General features: G+C 43.3%; 2 protein-coding genes across 4 annotated transcripts; one reads left to right on the forward strand and one right to left on the reverse strand.

Annotated features, from left to right (window-relative positions):
• Positions 1-228: 228 nt before the first annotated feature.
• On the forward strand, positions 229-3,536 carry LOC120416626 (protein GUCD1). Its single transcript, XM_039578433.2, has 5 exons — positions 229-617; positions 676-799; positions 854-1,041; positions 3,010-3,116; positions 3,176-3,536. Exons 1-5 carry the CDS (start codon positions 442-444, stop codon positions 3,268-3,270), a joined length of 690 nt encoding a protein of 229 aa, XP_039434367.1. The 5' UTR covers positions 229-441; the 3' UTR covers positions 3,271-3,536.
• On the reverse strand, positions 3,375-25,063 carry LOC120416625 (protein strawberry notch). Of its 3 annotated transcripts, none has more exons than XM_039578431.2 (13): positions 24,733-25,063; positions 18,936-19,041; positions 15,274-15,477; positions 14,907-15,074; positions 7,924-8,105; positions 7,707-7,791; positions 7,261-7,646; positions 6,792-7,198; positions 6,577-6,730; positions 4,777-6,514; positions 4,580-4,718; positions 4,153-4,516; positions 3,375-4,095 (listed from the first exon to the last, which is right to left on the reverse strand). In XM_039578431.2, exons 1-13 carry the CDS (start codon positions 24,742-24,744, stop codon positions 3,850-3,852), a joined length of 4,191 nt encoding a protein of 1,396 aa, XP_039434365.1. In that variant the 5' UTR covers positions 24,745-25,063; the 3' UTR covers positions 3,375-3,849. The 3 variants fall into 3 exon arrangements, with proteins under 3 accessions (XP_039434365.1, XP_039434364.1, XP_039434366.1); XM_039578430.2 differs by having other exon boundaries at positions 7,879-8,105; XM_039578432.2 differs by lacking the exon at positions 14,907-15,074 and having other exon boundaries at positions 7,879-8,105; positions 24,733-25,062.
• Between the last annotated feature and the right edge of the window lie 553 nt (positions 25,064-25,616).

The raw sequence follows: 25,616 nt of genomic DNA on the forward strand, positions 1-25,616 counted from the left end.
AGGCAGTTGGACGCACAATCCAAAGGTCGTCAGTTCGAATCTCGGGGTGGATGGAAGCTTAGTTTCGAATAGGAATCTCGCAATCGAGAACGCCATGGCAATGCTGTATAAAATGTTCTATTTTTTTTTTTTATCAGATTCAGATCAGATCAGATTCTGAATAAAAAATAAATTGGGTCGCAAAGTGTTCCCCACCATTCAACGCAAAACGAAGCTCTTGTCATTTGGCCCACTCTTGTTCTTCAAAAACAGTCTTCCTCTCGGTGCACCGCAGAAGGCGACCATATCCATCGCGCGCTTTGTTGTTAATTCTGTTCCTCTGATAAGGGCTGATTCATTGTTCACATGGTGAACTAGTGAGAGGCCTAAACGCGACGAAAAAATGTATGAAAAGTGTCTCGCTCAGATTTGTGCCAGATTCAAGTGATTGATGTCGTGAAGATGTGTCCCCCCAAGACCTTGCCCGCGTTCTTTGAGCACCCGTTGGTTCACTTCCGGCAGCGTTACGACTGGGATTGTGGCCTGTCCTGCATCATTATGCTGCTGGGCCGCCAGGAAAAGCAGCAGTTCCTGGCCAATTTCAAGGAAATTTGCACAGCTGGTGGATTCGGAGAAAGGTAGGGGTCAGCAGCAGCAGTGCGTGATTGAAATTAATGCCAAGGTCTTCTATTTCAGCACATGGACTATCGACCTGTGTTATATTCTCAAGGACTTTGGCCTAAAGCATAGGTACTTGACCACGACGTTCGGGGCCAACCCGTCGCACGTGGGCAAGGAGTATTACAAGTGCTTCAATGCTGTGAGTTGAAGGTCGTCGTTTGGCTGCTGGATGTTCATGAGTTGTTTTTTGCAGGACGAGACGCGCGTAAATGAAAAGTTTGAAAACGCATCGCGGATTGGCATTCTTATTGAGATCAAGTCGGTTCAAACGTCGTTCTTGATCGAGCATTTAGCCAACCATGGTCCCATCATTATGCTGACCAACGCCTCTCTACTGCACTGTGACTTGTGCAAAGCTAACAAGCTGTCGTTGGAGCTGAGGTAAGGAACAAACAACCTTTTAGATGTCAACCTCGGAACCCTGCCTGTGACTGTCAAACAGACTCATCGATCTTCGAATTGATCAAGAACCTTGATTCACTGAGTTATTCACAACAGCAATACGGCACACCTCGTCGCGCCGTGGGTGTAATCCCATCTCTTCCGGGATAAAAAAGCGCCGTTTGAAAACGTTGGAGTGCTAGGTTCTACAAGAAACTCAGTCATAGGCTCCATGCCGCGAGCCGAAATGTGACGCAGAAAGGACGCAGGAATCTTGACGGATGAGCGTGAGCACTTGAACGGGCGGAGTACCAGGTCGATGAAAAAACAACGTATGGTGGACGACGGGGACGAACCAGCACTAGCGATGAGGGAAGTTGAGGATGCCATCAAGAAGCTGACGAACAACAAAGCAGCTGATAAAGATGTTATCGGAGCTGAACTCATCAATATGGGCTCGGACAAACTGACAGCCTGCCTACACTGGCCGATAGTCAAAGTCTGGGACACAGAACAGCTACCTGAGGAGTGGAAAGATGGAGTATGTGTCCAATCTACAGGAACAGGGACATGTTGCAATGAGAACAACCGAGCCATCACAATTCTTAACGCGGACTACAAAGTGCTTTCTCAGATCACCTTCTGTCATGTGTCGGAGCGAGCAAAGGATTTCGTTGGTACGTACTAGGCCGGTTTCATGGAGGGGAAATCGATCTCGACCGATCGCGAAGTGCTATGGAATGTCATGTACGAGAACGGCTTTCCCGGATAGCTGATCAGAATGGTGAAATCAACGATGGACGGGGAACGGTGCAGCATGAAGATTTCTGGTCCTTTGTACAACCCGATCTAATCGCGCAAGTTACTGCGACGGTATCTCCGGCCTCTGTTTCAACATTGGGCTTGAATGTGTTAGGGGGCGGGCGGGCTTCATGCGGGGCACGAGTCCCTTAGGGCTCGCATAGGACCGATCGTGACGATCGACGGGGACGAGTTCGAGGTCGTGGAGGAGTTTATGTAGTTCGGATCGTTGATGATGTCGGATAATAACTGCAGCAGAGAAATTCGGAGGCGCATCATCACCGGTAGTCGTGCCTACTATGGACTCTCCACAAGACCTTAAGGTCTGGTCACCTTTCCCGGCGTACAAAGTGTACCATGTACGAAACGCTGATGAGACCAGTCGCTTACGACGTGGACGATGCTCGAAGAGATCCTGCAAGCGCTTGAAATTTTCGAACGGCGAGTGCTTAGCACGATCTTTGGCGACTCTACGGCAAACCAAGTATTCGGATACGGTCAGATACATCGGATGCCGGTGAAGTTGGTGTTCAATTCGGTACCGGTTGAAACGTGCAGTTGAACCGAGTGGAGGATGATCTTAAAAGTGCGGGACTTCCGCAGCAGAATTAGAGAGTAGCCCATAACCTGAGGGTTGTGCGAACAGTAAAAGTAAAGTAAGTTAAGTGTTCGGAAGTTGAACTGTGCACACCGACTCGAGTAGGGTAGGTTGGACAATACGGCGGCTATTCCGGTACGGCGTACTACAACATACTGATAATCACCGAGAAGACCTACAATGTTTTCAGGACCATTTCGTCGATTATACCAGCAGCATATCGTCTATCGTTCAAAGAAGGATTCCATCAGCCTGGACGTCGTAGATCGCTGTTCATGAAGCCGTGCTAATACTTCAAGCCTTCGAGATTGAACTGGAGGTGTGACTCCCACAATGTAGTTCCGGTAGCTCGTAACCTTATTATCAAGGAAGAGATGGGTTTGCTACCTTCGCAACTGTTTGTAAATCACTGAATCTGGTTGACTTACCAGACATGAGTTGCCACAGCTTTGCCACCACAAGGAATGGTCCGAGTCGATGTTCGCTACACGATAGGTTCTGACGTCAATCATGTCCGAGATGTTTGAGGGCCATTTTCTTTCGTCTGTACAAATTTTATTCGTTTTCAGGTCCTGCTTGGGTTTGAAACCTGCCTACATGGGCCACTACATCGTGCTGTGCGGGTACGATCAAAGGATAAACAAGTTTCTCTACAGAAACCCCGCCTTCAAAGACAGTAAGAACCACATCGCCACCACATGTCTTCGTCGAAACTTATCGCCACGTTCGTTTCAGGAGTGTGCTTCATGTCGTTCGACGCGATGGACCGGTCGCGGCGGGTCAGCGGAACCGACGAGGATCTTATTTTAATCTACCAAAACGAGCCATGAACAACGTCGTCGGCGCGGAGCGATCCCTCATCATTTGCATTTAATTTATTCCGGCCCGAGTCGCGCAAGGATTTCGGATTCCACAGCTGCACAAACCCACAGTGTCTTCATCACAACGATTTTTTTTTATTCACTATACTGTATCATAGCAATAATAACTTATGCCCTAAAAGTCCTAGCGGGTAATTTCTACTGATGTGTGCTTTGTACATAATAGATTTTATCTCATTAAAACAAAATAAAACAAATCAGTTTACAATGCTTAACGCGTCTTCATATCATATGTTGTTCCGCGGTGAAAGAGAAACTTGCTTCCGAAAATTGTCTTTCTAAAAACGGGTGGAAATTCCTAATTTGGTTTGTTCTAAACACGACTTTCGCACTCACACACTCATACCACATTGAAAAAACTTGCGGAAAAAAACGCACACAAAACACACTATCCAAGGGGCGACGACTACAGTGTGAAGAATAAGTATGTTTGCTGCTGCTGATGCTGCTAATAATGGTAGGTTGCTACTATTTTATGACTCTTGTAAGGTGGGTAACAAGCTAGAACGAACGAACGAACGAACGAATTCACTTGACCGCAAACGACTGCTCCTCGACCTTTTCCGCGTCCGAGCTCAGATCCTTGACGAGGTGTTCTACGCAATTTTTGGGAATAAGCGTACCGACGATTTTGATCCCTTCCTTGGTTTTCAGTCTGATTACCTGCATCCGGTTCTGGTTGCCGACGCGCGCCGCCAAACTGTTCTCGACCCGGGCCCACACGGACAGGACCGACCCGGAGAGCACGTAGTACGTTCGCCGCCGCAGGCCAACCTAAAATAGATTATGTTAAATTTGTGGTTTGACAACCCAACAAATCGCAACACTCACCTCGCACTCCTGCCCCATCGTGACGTACCGGCACATGCCCTTCCAGTAGCTGTGCGAGCACGTGTTGACCGACGCGTCGTACTGCTGCGTCCAGTGCGACTCCGCCTCGTCGCTCAGCACCTTCTTGTACTTTTTCTCCAGCTCGTCCAGCGACTCGTGCTTGAACTGCAGGCCCGTGTTGGGTCGGTAGATTTGGAACATGATGTCCTTCTTGCTCTTGCCTTCCGGCAGTTTCTTCTTCGATCCGAGGTTGGACTTGGGCGGGGCGGCTTCGATTTCCACCGCCAGGACCGCCGTGTACTTACCGTTGCGGGCCTGCTTGGAGATGTAGAAGCCTTCCCGTTCGCCGCCCAGATCGGCCCACCTGAAAACGCAATTCAGCTGTTGGCGTTTGTTCGTCTGAAGTGACTCAAAATTGTGAACTTACTTGTCGATGGCCTCCTGCCAGATCATTCCGCGCTCGACCTGCACGGTGTGCAGTTCCGTCGGCGCGACACCCGTCGAGTGCTTCCGGATAAAGCGTGAAATCTTGACGCGGGTTACATTCTCCCCGGCCGCTCCGAGATCTGCAATTAGTTTCGCAATTAGGATCGTGCGATCACGTAAATCGTCCGCGTAACTTACCCAGAATGCCGAGATCGAACCGGCCGCGCTTCTTCGCCTGGTCGATGATGGCCACCAGCGTGTCGGTAAAGTACTTGAATAGCCGGTTCTGCAGCTCGACCGGCATGCCAAGGATTCGATTTAGGAACTTTGAAATGTTGTTGTAGTCCTTGTCCAGACTCAACACGCCCGGCATCTGCTCGCTGTTGACGATCAGCCCCACGCCGACCAGCGCTCCGGCAATGTCCTTGAAGAAGTCGCCCTTGTAGTCGCTGGGCGGAGGTACCAGCGGCTGCTCGTAGCCCATAATCGTCTTCATCACCGACTCGAGCGCAGACCGGCCGTACTTGTTGTCGATGTTAAACTGAGAAAGATCGCGGGTTTCCGTCGCGCGACGATCGCCGTGCGTGAGCGCACCGAGCGATTCAAGCCGTTTGGCCACCGTGGAGGCAAAGCGGCGCTCTCCGGCGAGATCGGATATAAGGAACATGTACTCGGGTGCGTTGACCTGGTTAGATCGATGCGTACGACCAAACTGCTGCACAGCTCGATCGGCCGACCAGGGCAACTCGAGCGTTATGTGGACTCGACGCCGCTGGTTTCGTACGCGTCGATCGCTTTGCAGCGAAATACCACTGGAAGCGGCCTCGGAAATGATGGCCACGTCCTTCTCACCGTCCATGAAGCGTTGCTTTTCCGTTATGTTGAGCGTCTCCAGCGGGACGTCCTGCTCGGACCTGGATTCGTACTGGATTGTTCCGTTGTCATTCTGAACCACGCGTCCCTTTCGGCCAGTCATCTCGGCTACATTCTCCGGCCCTCCCAGTTCATCGATCAGCTGATCCAGCGTGTTGGCCGGCAGTCGGTCACCAAGTCGCTCGATCTTCGCCAGCAGTTCGTCCTTCATCTGGCAGGCTCGTTCGATCGCGTCCTTTGGCGGCGGTCCCAGCTGGATCGAAATGCCGTTGCTGGCCTGGAACATCACAGGTTTGGTTTCAGTCTGTTTTTTCGAAAGATGAGCTTGAATTTTGTCCTGCGTTGAAACCGGTTTCTTCTTCGGGCTTTTTGGCTTCTTCGGTTTCACCTTGCTCGTCTTGCCCACCCACGGATCGTCGTCGCTGTCCGAGCCGGAATAGAACGGATTGTAATCGCTGCTTCGGGCACTGTCCGAATCGTGATTACTGTCTTCCGCCTCGCTTTCCGAGCCCTTCTTGCCCCCACCATCATCCGACTCCTCACTGTCGGAATCTTCGTCCGACGAGTTGCGCCGGGATTTCTTAGGTTTGGCAGCTCCAACTCGTCCCACAACTTGATTCTTCCGCTTCAGATCACCGCTGCTGGCCGACGGCTTTGAATCAATCTCCTCCAAGATCCGCTCTAACTGCGTCTTCTTCGGCGCCTCTATCCCCAGCAGTCTGTTGATCCTCGTTCGATCCGGCGCCGGGAAGTGCTTCTCCACCAACGACTGAAACACTCCCTTCGCTGTCGACACAAAGTCGTTCAGTTCTCCGTCGTCTCGCTCCAGCTGCTCCAACGTTCTCGCTTCTCCCGTAGACTGCAGACCGATCACGACGCACTTGCCGTACTTGATCGCCTCGCGCGACACCTTAACGGCGTGGTTCACCTTCGACGCGATGCACAGGTACTTGAAGAAACGCTGATGCGCCGACCAAAACTGTCCCCACATCGTCTTCTTCATACGGTTCTCGGCGTCAATCAGTTCGGCCGCTTCCGTAAACTTCTGCATCGATTCCACCCACTAAAACAAGGAAAAAGGCGGTCAATTCAAGGAGTTCAACTCGGGTGCCGCGGAACAATTACCAGTTCAACCGACTCGTCATAAACCTGCCTAAACTCCTTCGTCAGCGGTACCTCTTCGATCTTGAACGTGACGCCGTGGAAGCTGAGCTGCCGAGCAATGTACATCCCGCGGAGCTTCATGTCCATCGCCACGATTTCCATCGCGCCGACACCTCTGCAAGAAGACACAAACTTTTAATCGCTGCAACTAATCGAGAAATTCAAACCACACAAACCTCTTCTCAACGGCCGTAATAAAGTCCATAAACGACGGGAACGGCGTTCCCTGGCCCCAAATTCCCAACCGCACCATGTAGGCCATATTTCGCGGCTCGGAGGCGCCCGTCGCCGAAGCGTACACCACGCGCGCCTTGGGCAGCTTGTTCTGCAAATCCAGCGCCGTCAGCCCCGTCTTGGTGGGCTTGCTCGACCCCACCGGGCACAGGTTCTTCGCCTTGTGACACTCGTCAAACACAATCACCCCGTCAAAGTCGTCGCCGCACCACTGCAGCAGCTGTTTGAGGCGCGTCTTGTACTTGCCGCTGGTGCTCTGCGACTCGCCAATCAGCGCCGAGTACGTGCCGAAGATGACGCCCTTCTTGGTGTTGTTGTTCACCGTCGAGTTGATTTTGGCATACTTGAGCTGTAGAAAGAGGAAGGTTTTTAGGTGCGATCGAGATCAACCAGCAAAAAAAAAAATGCTACCTTGTTCAGCGCGTGAACCTGGATCCGGTTCGCGCCAATGTCGCGCAGATCCCGCTCCGCGTCGTACCGCAGATCGTTCGACACCGAGATCCAGATCGACTTTTTGCGCCCCTTCAGATAGTTCTCGAAGATGATGCCGGCGATGGTACGACCCTTGCCCACACCGGCACCGTCACCCACCAGGAAACCGGCCCGCGATCCGTCCGGCAGCAGGTGATCGTGGGCTTGACTAGCGTACGTGATCGACTCGAGCTGGAGGGCGCTCAGCAGACCACCGTTGATGGTTTCCGGCGGGATCGACAGCTTGTAGTACACGTTGGAGGGTTCCACCGAAGAGAGCGACGCCGTTTCGACCACCTGGTCCGGGTGCTTTTTACCGATTTTTACTGCGAAATTAAATCAAATTGATGTGACGTTTTTGAGAGATAATGAATTCATTAACATACACTTTGAGGGCCAATACTCGGCGTACGTTTCTGCCACGCCAAGCTCTTCATCTTCCGCTTCCTCCTCCTCAGGAACTTGGTTCATCTACAATTTGATCAAAGAGCTATTAATTTGTTCACAAAACCTAAAGCTTCTTAATCAAAACTAAAGAAAATCATAAATACCACATACATAATTGTTCAGTGCAGCCTGTTGTTGCTGCTGGTGCTGCTGTACCTTGCTCGGGTCGGCCATCAAGATCTGCGAGAGCAGGTTATTCGGAATCCCACTCGTCAGGTAGTGCGGGTTGGCCGTGACCAGCGCCTTCAGGTGTTCCATCATGATCTGGTTGCTCGTCAGCTGGTTCATGCTGGTCGCCGACGAACCACCGCCATAGCCCAGTGTTGCGGCCATTCCCACTGTGGAAAGCGTGAAAACGACATCGTTTAATCAAATCACCAATCAATCTCGGACTCGTCCAACATCTAATCCAACTAAGGTTCAATAATTATAAACTCAAGCTGAAATAAGCTAATAAAAAAAAAAGAAGTCACATGCACGCACAGTCCGTCCACAAATCGATATTCTCGCGAGATGCATTTTGCAGCGCTAATTCGATTGCAAGATGTTTGCATCCCAACCCGGCGATGGCTATCGTTAATTAGTAATCGACTGAAGAGCAAGCAAGTAAGAAGGGACACGCAGGGAAACGGAAATTATAACGCTAGCTGCACATCACGATAAATAGAGGCCCATTTCTAATCGAACACAATAAGTGTTTCTTGCCCAGTCGTCAGGAAATAATACGCAGGACGACCAATACATAGATATTGAATAAATTATGCCTTACACAAGGCTGGTGGGATTCGGGAATCTATCGAAACTATAGCGAACTGATGCAATTAATACCTATTCGGACCCGTGCATAAATAAGTCAATCTGGATGGAGGCGAGTGGTAAATATTGTCAGCGGTGTCGCTGCAGGGTCGTTGCGGGAATGCAGATTGGAAGATCTACTGGAATCCCTCGGTATGAAGTTGCACTTTTTGGTAATCAACAAATCAATTGTAACTTGTCGCAAATTAAAATCCTCAAAGCAGTATCTTATCATAAGCTCCCTAAGAGCTTCTTTTACATCAACTCTTGATTATCCTCAGGTACAGTCATCCCACATATTCGGAACACCCACAAATTCGGAACACATTTGTGATAATTTGACAATAGCATGCCAAATGCATCTTTTATGGCGACCCTACTATTTTTAGGACCTTTATTTGGACATTCTCTTGCTATTTCACTAGTAAAAGTAATACTTCTTAAACAAAAACTGCATTTCAAGACTATTTGATAAGTGCAGTGCCTCTGGGGACGCGCAGTCCGGTTTTTTCGCGATAATTTTCGTCGTAAATGATCGTAAAAATTTATTCCAACTTTCAGTTTTAGTATTAACTCATCAAACTATCGATGTTATGAAGAGTAAAGCGTCATTTACTTACTATTTTTGAAATTTGCTCGCGTTATCTAAATTGTAACAACAGTAAAATTATACTGTTAAGTCCAGCCCATAGCACTACTGCTCGGCTGGCACGCGTTCGATAAAAATAAACCATTTTAAATAATCAATTATCTATCTTTCCGCAGCCGGCTGCCTAAGATTTAAAAAATTTGAACCGATAAACAAAATGCTCATGGTCACATCACTGCCACTCGTGAATCCTGACCTCATACCCATCTACTAACCCCCTCAAAACTCATGTGATACTTTGTCGGAGAAGCAGTCGATTGGGCGGTCTCTATCACTCAAGTATCGGACTAACATTCCCATCCACTTCCCCGTGACTCTACCACTGGTCGTGGCCGGCGCCGGTATTGATCAGCATGATAGGGGCCTTTGAGAAGTTACGAAGCGAGGAAAGATAGCACCCACTCATCTTCCACGGCTCGTGGATGTAACTTCTGGAGGTCCTGGTCAATAACGGAGTAGCAACTGCGGGTGGGCACCTATGCTTATGCTTTTAAAAACTGCATTTCAAGACTATTTTATTCAGTGCAGCAAAACACTGCCTCCAAATTGCCTGTTTCGTAATTGTGGGATGTTATTGTGCCTCCCACAATTGTGGAACACCTTAATTTAACTGATACTTACACAAAAAAAAAGTTATTAGACCATTCATAAAACATAACTAACTAACTAGCTTAAGTTTCATTGGTTTCACTGGATGAAGTCATTATTTTGTAAAAAAAATATGTACTCCTGGAGAGAACCAAAGTTTGTTTACATCCGTAAGAAAAAAGTGTTCTGAATTTGTGGATTTCATGGGTCAATGTTTTTCTTTGAAAACTTGATATAAAACGTAAAAATGTACTGTCGATCATTACATCAATCGAAAGATCACAAGAAACGCTTCCACATGAAGATAAAAGCGAATCATTATGTTCAATTAGCGATTTGCTATGATTTTTTGTACATTGGCCGATCTGTAAACTGTTTCGAATATGAGGGATGACTGTACTTAAATTGACTTGTTGAAAGTTGGTGTTGCACCAGTGTGCTCTATTAAATTTTCATTTCAAAATTAAAGTTTTTTTTCATATAAACTTCAAAACTTAGTGGTCAGAATGCATGCATGTGCACGTGCATGTTTTTCATTGCACGAATTTTACTGCTACAAAAACTGGCGCTAAGAATAAAAAGAAAGCTACTTTCCATTTCCATGTACCGGCAATTTGTAGCGGGTGTAGGGACACTTCACATAGATGCCCTTGCTTTTATCACGTCCCTAAGGGTTGGAGCGAAGATAAATTGAAAAGCATGCTTCTGCTGAGCAAGCTGGCAACCCACAACTCACCAGCTCAACGACCAAGGGAACACCTTACCGCGTATATAATAAGGTTGGCGTAGTTGTCTTGATTGTTTAGAGAGTATGATAGAATAAGTGATAGAGTTTGAATTTGAACTTTCGAATGGTTTAACTCAAAATTCACTGCTAGAACCAATACCGGAGCACTTCCAAAGAAATAAAAGATAGCGAAAATTGTTGACTTCCTTCTCCGATCGTAGTTTACTTGGATCCTTTAACCATGGCATGTCTGGTCTTTGTTTATAAATAAACAGTTTTTGGCCCCTTAAGTATACATAACATGGAAAATGCATAATAATCAAGGTTGTTAAACCTTTATCAGAAATCAATGCACAGTGGTCCAGATCGCAAAATTAAGTGGAAAATGGATTTTCCGAAAAATGGTTAAGTTTTGGAGCTTTGGTGTCTTCAGAAGAGTTGTTGCATATGGAAAGGGGCAACTTTTAGTTTGGTTGAAAATTAGGGTGGTTCACGATTAGGGTGATTTTGGAAATCTAACTTTACAGGAATATTTTTGGGAATTTTTTCGTCTTCTAGAAAGTTGACGGGCTTGCCAATCCAAGCAACTTTGTCGAAGACACCAAAATTTTATCTCGTTATCTACGCCTTCCACGATCAAATTTATAGAAAGCATCTGAGCAAACCTTCAAAAATCAGTTTTTTAACGTGGCAATTCAGGGTTAAGTTTTAGAGAAAAGTCAAATTTTAAGCACTAGGTTGCATTTGAAAGAGGAGATCCAGCACTACAAACGCTGAAAAAATCTCAGGGGTGTTTTTCTTTAAACTCGAGATATCTTCATTTGAAAAAGTATAATTTTCAAGGGAAAACCTTATGGGACCACCCTAACGAATTTCGAAAATTGTCCAAATATATGTTTTTCCATGTAATTCTGCCCGCTGAATCTGAATGTGCCCTCAAAATTGACCCAATGTGTTGAAAAATCGATTTTTGGTCATATTTTGGGTTTAAATGATAATTTTACACCTAGTGCTTAAAATTTGGCTTGCGCCTTTTTGAGATATTTAAGTTTTAAATTTGCATCTTTTTTACCTTAAAATCGCTGTAACTTTTGACCCTTAAGTCCACATTGACTTGTCAGATAATAAAAATGTTTGTTTTTTAGAGTTCTAAAAGTGTCCCGAATACTACTTTTCTCTAAAACTTAACCCTGAATTGCCACGTTAAAAAAACTGATTTTTGAAGGTTTGCTCAGATGCTTTCTATAAATTTGGTCGTGGAAGGCGTAGATTACGAGATAAAATTTTGGTGACTTCGACAAAGTTGCTTGGATTGGCAAGCCCGTCAACTTTCTAGAAGACGAAAAATTCCCAAAAATATTCCTGTAAAGTTAGATTTCCAAAATCACCCTAATCGTGAACCACCCTAATTTTCAACCAAACCAAAAGTTGCCCCTTTCCATATGCAACAACTCTTCTGAAGACACCAAAGCTCCAAAACTTAACCATTTTCCGGAAAATCCATTTTCCACTTAATTTTGCGATCTGGACCACTGTGCAATGGTACCAATACCAAATTTTGATATTCGTTCATTCATAATATTTACCTTCTCAGACAGAAAAAGGGTAAATAACGTCATGATTCGAAACCCGGACACCTCATCTTGTTTTATAAATTCGATGCCAACATTTCAAAAAGCATCATGTACACACCATCCTTTTTGAGAAAAAAAAACCAAAGGGCAATTCACTTCTGATATTGCGCTAATATGAAGCCAATATTGGAGTCGATACGGTATGCAGCCAAGGAATACTGCGCGAGTATTATGCGCGTATGATATTCACGCTGATATTTAGGTAGATATGACCTCAAATTCGACGAATATGGGGTCTATATCGTCAATACGGTATGCAGACAATGAGAATATTATGTGCGTATGATACGCGTATGCAGTATACTCGAAGTGATTAACCCCTAGGAAAAAACGCATTTGAATGTTGAGCATCCATTTTCAATTACCATTTTGATATAAAAGCAAAATAAGATGTTCTAATGATAACAAAACATGAAAAACGTTGCTTTTATTGATACTTTATCAACCAAATTCAATAAAACATTATTTCCGTAATTTTATTTGAGGAAAACAAACATAACTTCTTTTGAAATCACCAACGTCTATATCACACTGCTGTCATTGAGGGGGACGCTTTGTTATGATTCGTTTTTCTTCGCCGAATGTACAAGGCGCTTTTTTCATGATGCTTTTTTTTCGTCACGAGGTTCATGTAGTCTTTTATTTGACAGGTTGACAGGGCTATAAAAACAGGCACTGCTAATGGCAGAGATTTTGTTTATGTTACTTTGATGATTAAACAGACTTTATTGAAGTAACTTTTGCTCATTTTTGGTGGAGAGGTAGCTTATTAGGAGTACTTTCAGAATATGCAATAACCCAGAAAGTGTCAAAATGTACATGATGCCTTTTGAAATGTTACCGTCGAATTATTTGGATATAAGTTCGCATTATCAAAACTGTGTTATTTGATGAATTCTAACATCAACTTTCATTTAAAGTTTGTTTGAACACTGTAGTTAATGCCAAAACAATTATATAACATAAAATTATAAGTTTACCAAACAAGTGAACCATTTCACTGAAATATTTCATAGACGTCCGATGCTCCGAGAAGGCAAAGCAGAAATTTATGGTTTTGATTTTCTTAAATTCCGGAATTCGAAGCAAAAGCAACATTTTGTATCATACCAATTTTTGATAGTGTTCTGATATTGTTGTTTTTTAACTGTCGAAATTCAATGCAAATTTGTCCGAGTACAGTGAAAACTTTAAGTGTGCATATTTTTGGGCTTGTTAAAAAATATTTTGAATTTTTGTGAATTTCCTATGAATTTCCAGAGTTGAATAAATATTGTATATTCACGATTTTTTCAATTTTTAAGTGGTGTCAGTTTGCGACTGCACAGCAAAAAATCCGATGGTAAAATCGCATGCAAAAGCATGCACATCACCTTCGTCAAAAACTCGATTTAATATCACCAGAGGTGAAATAGAGCCTTTCTTACAAAATGATGAAACTCCGACAAATATATTGGTGCAATTAATTTTTCAGAAACAAAATGATACCACCCAGTGAGAATTTGACCTAAAGCTTCAAATATTTTTAGGCTTAACCTCAAATGCCATTTTTTTTAATTTCAGAGGTACATTATGGGTCGCAAGATATTTAAATTTAACAAGCTAACCCCGACAAACTTCGTCTTGTCATTTTTTCACTTCTTAACGTTTTTAGCCTCCTGTGATCAAAATTTGATTTTACGCAACTTTTCCCATACAATCTGCAGATCTTCCGGAATCGGTTCCGGAGTGGCCAAAGTTGTCATTCTTTAGCGTAAGAACCTTCCTTGGGCTTATACAAACCCAACGCAGCAAAGAGCGCTCCGATCCGACTTTCCGTTATCAACTGATGCGCGTTCGAACAAAACCGTCGAAATTTTTTATATATATAGATTAAGAAAAACATATTGGATTGACATTATTAGAAAAAAATAAAGGGTACTCAGTCTTTAATTTTAGTCTATGATTAACTTAAAAAATATGTATCGTTATTGCACTTTGTCGATCTATTATGAGAGGCCAGAAAGAACATTTTCACGCGCAGCGTTCAACGCGTAAGCGTAAATGTGCTGGCGTTTATGCTTCGACTTGACGACTTGTCGATCTTTCGAGCGAGAACGAGAACGAGCCGGGACTTCGAATTTGATGTTCAGTATATAATTCTGTATAAAACCAAAAATTTAATGGGAAAAATAGGGTAAAAATAAGATATCTCTGGAAATACATTTTGGAAAAGCTTTAAATTTTGGGCCCAAGTTTATGGCGCATGTTTTCCAATGGATTTTTGGCAAAAAGACACTTAATATTACACGCTGCATGTAAAATTTTGGTAAACACAAAAAAATGTTTCAACCGATGGCAACAGAAAGGACTGGCGCCTTAGCCCACTCGGCCATCAGAACGATGTAAAATGGAAAGGATAAACGTATATGTGAGCTTGACATTTCGATCAAGTAGGTTTCCCATACTGATGGGCTACGTATTTCAAGGTGTAATATTACACAGAATTTCATAAAATATTGCAAAATTTGTTTTACACCCAGGCCTTTTACACGCAGCTGGATTACTACTTTATTTGCTGTGTGTAATAAGCCGCGCTAATCTCTGGATGATCACATCAATAAATTAAAATAAAATAATAACAGAAAAGCCAACTCTACAAAACCAAAATCGGAACTGAAAATTTGCGACAAAAGGTGACACAAGCAACAACAAAAACATAAATAGAGTGCTGCAGAAATATGGACAATTTAACGGACAGACTTACTCTGCGCCAGCAGAGTGGCAATACTCGGCGGATAGTAACTTCCGAGCCCACCCAGAATGCTGGTCGCCCCGGGTGGAAGCGACGTTCCGGCTGTTCCCGACCCACTGCCACCGGCAACAGCGATGGACGACGTGCCCATTCCACTGCTGCTACCACTGGCTCCGTACACTGTGTACGGATTCATTGCAACAAAAGATCCAGATCGTGAGCGCACAGGGAAATGGGAAGAAAGTAAACAGACATAGAGATGGAGTCGAGATGTAGAAACACGAGCCCCGTTTCATCCGCACACGCGATTCCCGGCGCTTGAATCTAGTCTCGGGCCCGACCATACACTAAACGGCTTGTGAACGATCACAATACTCACCACTGCTGCCAACTCCGGGCTGTTTCAGAATGGTCGGTTGTTTGATCACCTCGTAGCTTCCGGCTGCCTTCTTGATCAGGCCGGCCGGAATCTTACCGCTAGCTTTGGAGGACACGTTCGAGGCCGCCGGTGACGACGCGGGCGTTGGTACTTCCGTCTTGATTTTGGTGAGTGTGGCCACCGTGGCCAGATCCTTGCCACCACCTGGGGAAAGAGGGGAGAAATGTGTTATCAATACTATCACCAACATTTGTGAGTAAGAAAAAATATTCAGCATTATTTAAAACAAAACAAATGTTCGGGAAGACCGAATAGTGTTTGCCTCCACTCGTACGACGAGAACACATATACATGACGAAATCCAGTCTGCAACCCTGCAACCTGCAATACCAACTTGGCTACGATAGCTTCGAGAGAGTAGACGTGTTGTGACGTGCGCGCTCAAGGCAACGTTGCTTGCCTCGAGTTTTTTGACGGATGGAGGTGGAAGAGACCTCCGAGACAGATGATTTTCAACTCATCCCCGGAAATCGGAAGCGGAAGAAGTCCCTTGAGGTCACCGGAGTTATCGTCGGAGAAGAAAAAGTGGAGCAGAATCTGCTCAACAACAACAAGTTCAGCCCGCTAGCGGAAAACAAAAACAACAACAATGCCAGCCCAGCAGATGGAGGAGACGTCCCGGCGGTTCCACCACTCGGCCAGTCGGCAGGTAAACAAAAGCAACCACCTTTTGTGGTGAAGAACACCGCGGATTTTTACAAGCTCGTGGCGATAGTGGAAAGTTGTAAATTTGGTTTCGATCCTATTTACAAACTAACCCGATTTGGAACCAAGGTGACCTGCTTCTCTGTCAAAGATTTTGACAAGTTGCAAGAGCTTCTCCAGAGGAAGAAAGTGGAATTTTACACCCACGGCCGAAGAAGCGAACGATTTCACCGGGTCGTTGTTCGTGGTTTACCTGATCAACTGAAACCGGATGAGGTCAAGTACCTGCTGAAGAGGGATCTCAAGCTGGACGCGCTGGAGGTGCATGTCATCAAGCGGAAGGAAAAGTCCACCGTGGACGAAACTCCGTACATTGTGGTCTTCCCCAAGGGATACACCAATCTGAAGAAACTCTCTGCAATGAATGTTGTGGCAAGCACTATCATCCGGTGAGAGGCCTACCGGAACAAGCGGCCGAACGTGACCCAGTGCAGGAACTGCTTGCAGCTGGGTCATGGAACCAGGAACTGTCACCTCAAGGGGAGGTGCAACAACTGTGGGGGTCCCCTCAAGACGGAAGAGTGCACAGTCCAAGAAGCAGAGTCGAAGCGGTGTGCCAACTGCTCTGGAGCTCACGAAGCCACGGACCGCAGCTGTCCCAAGCGTGCGGACTTCATCCAGAAGCGCCAGCAGGCGTCGAAACCGAAACCGCCTGCAAGGAAGGCGGAGAAGCAGAGTCCAGCAGTTCCGGCGTTCACGCCGGAAGAGTTCCCTCCGCTGCCGGGCGCAGTTCCGGACGGAAAATCGAAGGATCGCCCTCGCCCCGCAGGGAGAAGCCAAGGAAGCAGTGGCTCCCGAGACGGTGGAGCCACGAAGGAGGAAGCCGGGGAGGTGCTCTACAGTTCGGCTGAGCTGTGGGGCATTTTCTCCGAGTACATCGGCAGGTTCAAGACCTGCAAGACCCGCTTGGACCAAGTAACCCTCGTCAGTTACATGATCTCAAAGTATGGAGTTTAAGGAGTTGTTTTTTTGTTTTGTTTTTTTTTTTTTTTTTTTTTTTGTTATATATTAGTTATTTAACGATCCTCGGTCCCAACCTGGTCACAGCACCTAAAAGAACCTAATAAAAATAAGTTATGAATAAAAAAACCCTGCAATACGGAAACGCGTAAGCAAGAGCAAGAGCGAAAATCTCTAGAAGCATTGCCGGTAACGGCTGCGTGTCCCGGTGGAGTCCCGCCCTTAGAAGTGGCCACTCTAGCGTAGGAACCTCCCCAGCCGGGAGGAAACGCTGTATTGGCTTCAAAAAATTCAATCCCAAATTCTTTTCGATTTTTTTGAAGTCCTCGCCAAAGTTTCACTGTGGGTAATCGAATCACGAAATTTTTATTTTTCTCGGTATTTGGGTCTCTAACCCGTGGGTCTCGTGGCGCAGGGGTAGCGGCTTCGGCTGCCGATCCCGATGATGCTATGAGACGCGGGTTCGATTCCCGCCTTATCCACTGAGCTTCTATCGGATGGTGAAGTAAAACGTCGGTCCCGGTTTCTCCTGTCTCGTCAGAGGCGCTGGAGCAGAAATCCCACGTTAGAGGAAGGCCATGCCCCGGGGGGCGTAGTGCCAATAGTTTCGTTTTCGGGTCTCTAACCCAAAAAAAAAAAAAAACTCAAGATTTATCTGATTTTCTGTAATCTTAGATAGTGGCAACAATGTAGAATTTACCATATTAGGAATTCTAGAATTTAGAAATTCAAGAGTTTAGTTATTTAAGAATTCGAGAATTTAAGAGCTGAAGAAGAATTGAAGAGTTTAAGAACTCTTTAAATGAAGAATTTGATATTTCAAGAATGCGCAAATTTTTGTTCCAATAATTTAGGTATCGCACTCTTTTTTTTTGACCGCGTTCCTTCCGAGTTCCCTACTTAGCTTTATGTAGTATTCGCGCTTCGTAAAGAACCGGTCAAGAAAAAAAAATCAAATGGGCAGCAGCGGTAGCGGAAGCAGGCCAGAGAAGGTGAAGCCCCAAGAAATCGTTCCCTCTCCTTGACCCCTTCCCACAAGACTCTGCTGACAGATTTGCGGGACAAGTGGCCCCTTATGAATAAAATTACAAACATGCTAAAAAAACTGATCTTGCGAATTTTTTTGCTGTTTCTAACAAAATTCTGCTGAAACTGACAGCATGTAAGCAAGGGATTTTTTTTTTGCTAGGCAATAAATTTTTAAACAGTTTTGGAAAAAATTAAAAAAAATATATATCAGAGATTTCAGCTGAACATAAATTTACTTTGACTGAGCGATTGAAGCGATTTTTTAACAAGTTTTTTAACAATCATACCATTGAAACAGGTTTCAATGTTGTCAAACTCGAGCAGAGGAAACCTAGTCGGGACAGTTTATTATAGGACAAGTTTTGCTAAGGAATCAAACTCTAAAGCGTTTTGATAAGCTTCGAAAGGGGGCCGCACCATGAGGACGAGTTTATCGGAAGGGTGAGACGCGAGGGTACAAACTAAATAGACGAATAAATTAGAAGGGTTGGAAGCGAGCAAAGACAGCAGTGGGTGGGTGGAATGTCAAGTTTTAGGGTGGCCATGTACGCGTCCGTCACCACCGCATCGAAGACGAGGAGTTCCTGGGAAGAGTAACCGCGGCTGTGTCGAATCGATTCCGTTCTGTTGCGGAATATCACAGAGCTTTCTAGTTACAAATATGTGCGCGTACATAACGGAAAGGTGGCAATAATGTACAACACATAGTTTCAAACGGACCATGGCTAAGATTCGCGATTGTTCGCCTTACATGTCATTTGAGAAAACGATAAGATGAAAATTGAAACCTGGTATGCATAAATTTCGATAAGACTACTAATCTTATTCAGGAATTGAATCGAATCAAACATCAGAGAGGAAATCTAATTAATTATTGATTTGGAAAACATATTTTCTTCGCGTCTTACCTGGCACTTCTATCTCATCTGGATCTTCATCCTCGTCAAAGTCGGAACCGGACGAATCTTCGTTCTCCTCGTCGTCTCCATACCCGAGGGATGCTTTCTTGGTGGCCTGCACAGGAAATAAACACAAACAGACAAAAGAGGGGAAAAGGGGTGGTTAGAGTGAGTGGCTAAGCATAAAGGGATAAAGTGCAATATTTGGCGGAGTGGGAGGCTGAGTTGAGTGTATGTAATGAAATGACGGTCGCGATACATAAATAGGTTTTGTGCGCGGCCTAGCTGCTATAGAGTTGAGCTTAATTATTCAATGCTGGAAGCCATCGCTCTATTGTCGTTGAAATCAAGTGAAATTGCCATTTGGAGATATTTAGGGGAGTTTGGGGTAATATGGACAGGGGGGGTAATTTGGACACCCCTTTAAAAATCACGTTTTCTTCGGATATAAAGTGAAAACGGCAATTTAAGTGATAAGGCTAGTTCTAGTAATGGCCTAGGAGTATGGACAAACCAAAAAAGTTGGAATAGGTTAAGTAGTTTTGGTGTAATATGTAAATGTTTCCAAAGGCCGGTTGGCACTGCCTTAAATTCTAATATTTGAAGGTTAGGAAATAAGGTTTTGCAGGGGTTATATGGCAAAAAAGTGGACATTTTATGTTTAAGGGGGTTGCTTGGACGATGCCTGAGATATGTACGTATAAAAATTGTGCATTTTATCCATTTTTATCATCAAAAATTGCAATTTATGATAGAATATGCTATGGGGGTAATTTGGACATGGCTTGTGGGGTAATTTGGACATACCTGAAAGTCTACCTGTCAAGCAACAAAAAAGTAGCTTTCATGGTTGGATGAGTTTTTTAAGCGATTTAGATAAATTTAGAGGGATTTAATATGTCAAAACAATCAAAAAGGAATTTGAGCAATGAGAAGTTTCACAAAACCCCTATTTTTTAATTCAGATAAATTTATTCCAATATTCGAATTGATGAAAATCTGATTACTGTACATTTGGCGTTCAACAAGACTCTAATGTTGATTGCTTTTAATTAATTTCTTTGACATTTCTAATTTCTATGCTGGTTTACAATAATATTTAAATTTGAAGGGCTACAGAATGTAAAATTTAAAAAAAATGATATTTTCAGGCTAATAAATTCTATATAAAAATGATTTATATAAACATAAACGATACCTTAATCACTAAAAACTATACTTGTGCCTAATCCAGAATCAATGTTTAAATCATTTCAGTATTAATGATAAAATTATGTATACTACACTGAACTGTTTGTTATCTTCCTATTGAATTCTTAAAGTTCTATCACAAAATCATTATTTAAACCTTTGATGAAATATTGTGAGCAAAAAAACACTTCAAAATATAAAGCAATTACAAAACCAGGTTGAAGGATAAAAAACATGCTCAAAAAATCAAATGTTAAACTTATTCTTGAACATGTGTCCAAATTACCCCTCAAAAGGTGTTCATATTACCCCACAAGGTATGTCCATATTACCCCTCAAAAGGTGTTCATATTACCCCACAAGGCATGTCCAAATTACCCCCACACAAAAATGTGGGGGTAATTTGGACACCTTTTAATTTTTGCGATAAAAATGGGTTTTTCATCAAAATTTATCGAAATAAATGACATTTTTCCATCAAATATGGTCTCTATAATCCTCCGGTGTCATACACATTCCTTTAAAATATCCATACAGCCCGTAACAGAGCAATTTCCTTAGGGTGTCCAAATTACCCCACACTCCCCTAGTACGGCTTTGGCGTGGAGTGCGTGTACATGGAGGATTTCTTGGCGGTTAGGAGCGCGTTGGCGATTCTTCGGTACCCTCAGACCCAATGTCACCCCTGATGACCCCTGACACCAAATTAATGCAGATAAATTTACTGAAATCTGCTCTACTGAATTTTTCAGTCAATGAAATTTTACTGAAATTTCAGCAAACTTCGCCAGTTCCATTAAATTTTTCAGCGTTCAGTTCAGCAGAACTAAAGCAGTTTAGCGAAAAACTTACTGACATTTTTTTGTTGACTCTTTTCTTCTACCAAATTAATCAAAAAAATCTTTTTCGAGAATTTCGCAAGAAAAAAACATTTTTTTAATTTTTTTTATATTTTTAGTTTGGATGAAGCTTCTAATAAGCCATTTTGCATAATTGGTTTTCCATACAAGTCTTCTTACAAATTTGCCAGATTTTTCAAGTGTCAGCCTGCACCAAGATTAATCATTTTCTGTGTCATATTTAGACAGATTTTACATTTTCGAAAAACTTTTTGATTGAAATGGATAAGTTTTATAAAAATAAAATTCAGCTAAACTATTTTATCTATGAAAATTGTAAATTCAGCCAGGTTGAAAAATTAATAAAATATTTAAATGTTACAAACTTTTTAATTAAGAGCGAGTCCACGAGCAAAGCATACCCATCTCGCATCGACCTCACCAATCTGCCTGAAATTCTCAGGGGTTGTTTGTACATATAAAACTAGCATCTGGCCAAAATATGAGCACTCTAGGTCAACGGGAAGTGGGGCAAATCGGGACACAAAGTTTGAAGGTTTAAAAACGTCAAAAATCTTAAAAAGGCTATAACTTAGGCAAAATTCAAAATGCATCTGAAAGGGCTCAAAAAATGTGTTGTGAATTTGTTTCAGGAACACGAATATGATAAAATTATCACCAAAAAATGGGATCTAAGGGGTCCCCCGAGCAAAAATTTACAACCAAAAAAATTACTAAAAGTAAATGTGTCTATTTAATATGTTAAACTGCCTTACCCAAAGCGTTCTTAGTCTCAGTTGGTAGTCCCAGATGTCTCCTACAAGCTGCAGGTCGAACTGAGTGAATATCGGGATGGAACACTTTTTTATTTCAGTTTGAAAAATATGCTATTTTTTCACTAAAATGCCAATAACTCCCTTTAGATTTAACCAATTGGGATGCTTCTCCCTGCATTTTGTTGCATTTTTTAAGCCCTTTCAAATGCATTTTGAAATCAAATTGAATTTTGCCTAAGTTAAAATTTTGGTCTGCCAGCTGTTAACAATTTTTTTTACCGGTACTTGGCCATATTTTAATTCAATGTTGACTTGGCAGCTCGAACGAAGTTGACTTTATAGCTGTCGGCTACCATTGCTAGTACCAACCACTAGTGTCATCCTTTTAATCTACAAGGACTTCGCCGCCCTGGGCTCCTAAGTGTATGAAAGTATGGCACGGAGCGACGGCGCCGAATACCCATATTTACATAAAGATTTTTAGAGCGCCCGCCGCGGGATTCGAACCGGCGACCTTCGGATTGTGAGTCCAGTGCGCTGTCCAATAGGGACGTGGCGTTACATCGTGCTGCCACCTGGTTTTTTTAAGCGCAAGAGTGTAAAAGTGCTGAGTCATCGTCTAAAAATAGACGGTGTCCTATCTCGCCCAGCAAAATGAAGTCGATAAAGTAGTCGGTTTCGATGAGAAAAAGTGGAAAATGTGGTCTAAAAATAGCGACGCCATCCCCCTATTGATCCACACGGGCGGTCCATAGAAAAAGGCTATGCAAATATTCTAAATTCTGTATCATGAGAAGTGATTTTTTGATCGATTTGGTGTCTTCGGCAAAGTTTTAGTTGACTATTCGGAAAAATACTTATTTTTTATTTACTTTTAATCACAAAAAATCGACATTAAATTCGAAAAAAAACAATATTTGGCCCTTTTGAAATATAAGTCGTAAATTTCTTAAAAATTAAAGCCCGATTTCGAAATTTAGCAATTTAAAAAAATACAAAAATCTAAAACTTTTATCTTTTTTTTTTTTAATAAACTTTTTGAAAATCGGCCTGCACACGGTAATGGTTTAACGGGGCTTCACCAAAATTTTGAGCCTGCTAATTTAAATAGGCCGGGACCGGTGGTGTAGGGGTGCCTCTCACCTTGAAGGTCCCGGGGGTAGTTTTTGAGATAACGCCTTCCGTTGGACGGGGAAGTAAATGTTGGCCCCGGTCTAACCTAGAGGTGAGGTCGTTAGCTCAATGCTGTTGTAGGAGTCGTCTTTTTAGGTACTGTCTCGGTAGATTCGCTGCTAGGCAGACTAACAATCCAAAGGTCGTCAGTTCGAATCCCGGGGTAGATGGAAGCTAAGGTGTAAAAAGAGGTTTGCAATTGCCTCAACAATCAAGCATTTGGACATCTAGTTTCGAATAGGAATTCTCGCAATCGAGAACGCCAAGACAATGCTGTAGAGCGAATAATTTGATTTTGTTTTTTTACTTCAATAGCTATATCTCGGCAATGATACAACCAAATATCTTCAAATTTGTTTTGTTAATGATGAAAATGTTTTTTTTTTAAAGTACCTTGAAAACAGATTAAAAAAAAGTTTAAGTGTGTGCTCAAACCAGCCTCCGACATTTTAGCCGATTTACATGTATGTAACCCTTTAAGTGATCTTGATGTACTTTGAGGCCGGATCATATTATTATTATTATTAATGTTTGTTATCTAGTTTGTTATTGACATTTTAGCATAATTTTGGCATTTGGGGCATTTGACTTAACAAAAAAAAAAAAAAAAAAAAAAAAAAAAAAAAAAAAAAAAACACACAGGGTTTGCCAAGCTTCTCAAAAATGATATAGAAATTTAAAAAGTAAAAGTTTTGGCAGTGTTGGCAAGACAATATTTTCACTGACTTTTTCAAAGTTATAAAATTGAACGCTCTGTATCTTTTAAAGAAGTACCTTTGACAATCGCTGCTCTAGACTATAGCTACATTCGGTAGCTGTGCGACATTCTCAGCCCAGTTACCAAACGAGTACTGTATTGACAATCAATTAATGATTAGTTTTAACATTTGATGAATGCTGAAACGAGACACAAACATGTGTTTCAATCAAGTACCTAATGTAGCCTCATCAGCATTAGAAAGCTTGACCACAGCATCGAAAAAGCGTTTTTTTTTTCAATTACTGAATTGAAAATTTATTAACTCTGTGGAAAGTTAGGGAACAATTTTGCCAAAATTGTTATGCAAAATAATGGGTTATTATCAGGAATTATCAGACAATCTAGATGCCAACAACAATACAATTGTGATTGGCATTAATTTACAGATCCGCGGAATCTGCATTATCTCGGGGCCACATCCTTATGCTTGACCACCGGTCCCCTGCCCTGTGAGTAGTGTCCTGCCTATGTGCCTCTTTATGCATGCTTGCCAGGCGGCCTCCGTAGTCCGTACATAAACATAAGAAAACGTGTGTGCTCTCGGTTCAACACGCGCGCACCACCGCAAACACGAGGGGAAAATGTGTTCGTCGTTGATGGGACGGGGTGGCGCGCGCTAAGAAACTCTCCTTTCCCGGGCCAACAGTCGCAGATATAGACAACCGCCGCCGAGCCAAGAATCAATAAAATGACGCCACGCCCTGCTGCAAAAGACGGGCCCGAGCCCCGGATATCGCCGGCAGGATCGCGGGGACAAATCCAGGAAGCATCACAGCAGGCACTGAACAGGTGCTTCTTCGTTGGGTTGACATTTCCGATTTCGATTGACAACCCATGTGTGGTGTGGGGTGGTTGTGTGTGTGCGTGGGGATGATTTTTTCATGGTTATGTTAGAGGATTTTTTTGCAATATTTTTTTACGATTTTTTGCGTCTGTTGTTTTTTCGCTAATGAATGATGCATTCAGAATGATGTGCAACATTGTAGAAGGCACGCACGCGATCAAGATCCCGCCGGACAACACGCTCGCAAGCAAACGCAAAAATTCAAAACAAAAAATTGACTTACCATTCTGTTCATGTTTTTTTTCGTCGCGCACTTCTCGCTGCAAAAACGTCACTTCTGGAGCAACTTTCGGCACTTTTTCCACTCGCACTTAAACTTCACCAATTCCCCACCCCGAAACCCGTCGAATCCGGAAAAAGAGCCACCAAATTCGCGAAAATTATCACGAAAAAAATACGATTTTTTCCTCCACTAACCTTCCCACACTGCGACTGACAGTGAAGGCGGAAAAAGGTTTCACTTCAGTCTGTCTCTCTGTTCGTGTGAGTGAGCAGGGCAGAGGACGAATTCTGTTATGCGACCGATTGGCAGAAACTCTTGAATGAAACTGACACGGCGTGATGGTGTGCTCGCCTGATTACCTTTACTTTTGTACAGTGGGAAAAACAGTTAAAATTGGTTAAAATTTTCGAAAACCCTAAATTTTTATGTTTTTATTCGATAAAAAACGGGGTCAGGAAGATACATGCCTCATTACCAACATCGCTAGAAAAAAGTTAATTTACTGTACATTTCCACCGGACGTACATTATTCATAAATAATTTAATAGTAATAAAAAGGTAGATTTCAATAAATTCCCACTGTGCATGAGTGTGTGTGAGTGCTGCGAGCGGAGAAGATTTTTTGTTTTGGTTTTACAGCTGTCAGTTGACGAATACCCGCCGCTGAAAACTAAAAAAATGCTTTTTCATGGGACGAGGGGCCTGCTTGTGTCGAACGCTGTCATGCATATAACACGCTCATTTCGAATAACTCATTTTCACCCAGATTCCGTCAGAACGGAACCTACACTCAAAATCAGAAGTACCCTTCAAAAAGGGTTCTATCTACCCTTTATCTGTCATCCCAAGGAGTAAAAACCCTTTTTGAGGGTTACTTCCACCCT

Source organism: Culex pipiens, chromosome 2, assembly GCF_016801865.2.
Source record: "Culex pipiens pallens isolate TS chromosome 2, TS_CPP_V2, whole genome shotgun sequence".
NCBI classification, from domain to species: Eukaryota; Metazoa; Arthropoda; class Insecta; order Diptera; family Culicidae; genus Culex; species Culex pipiens.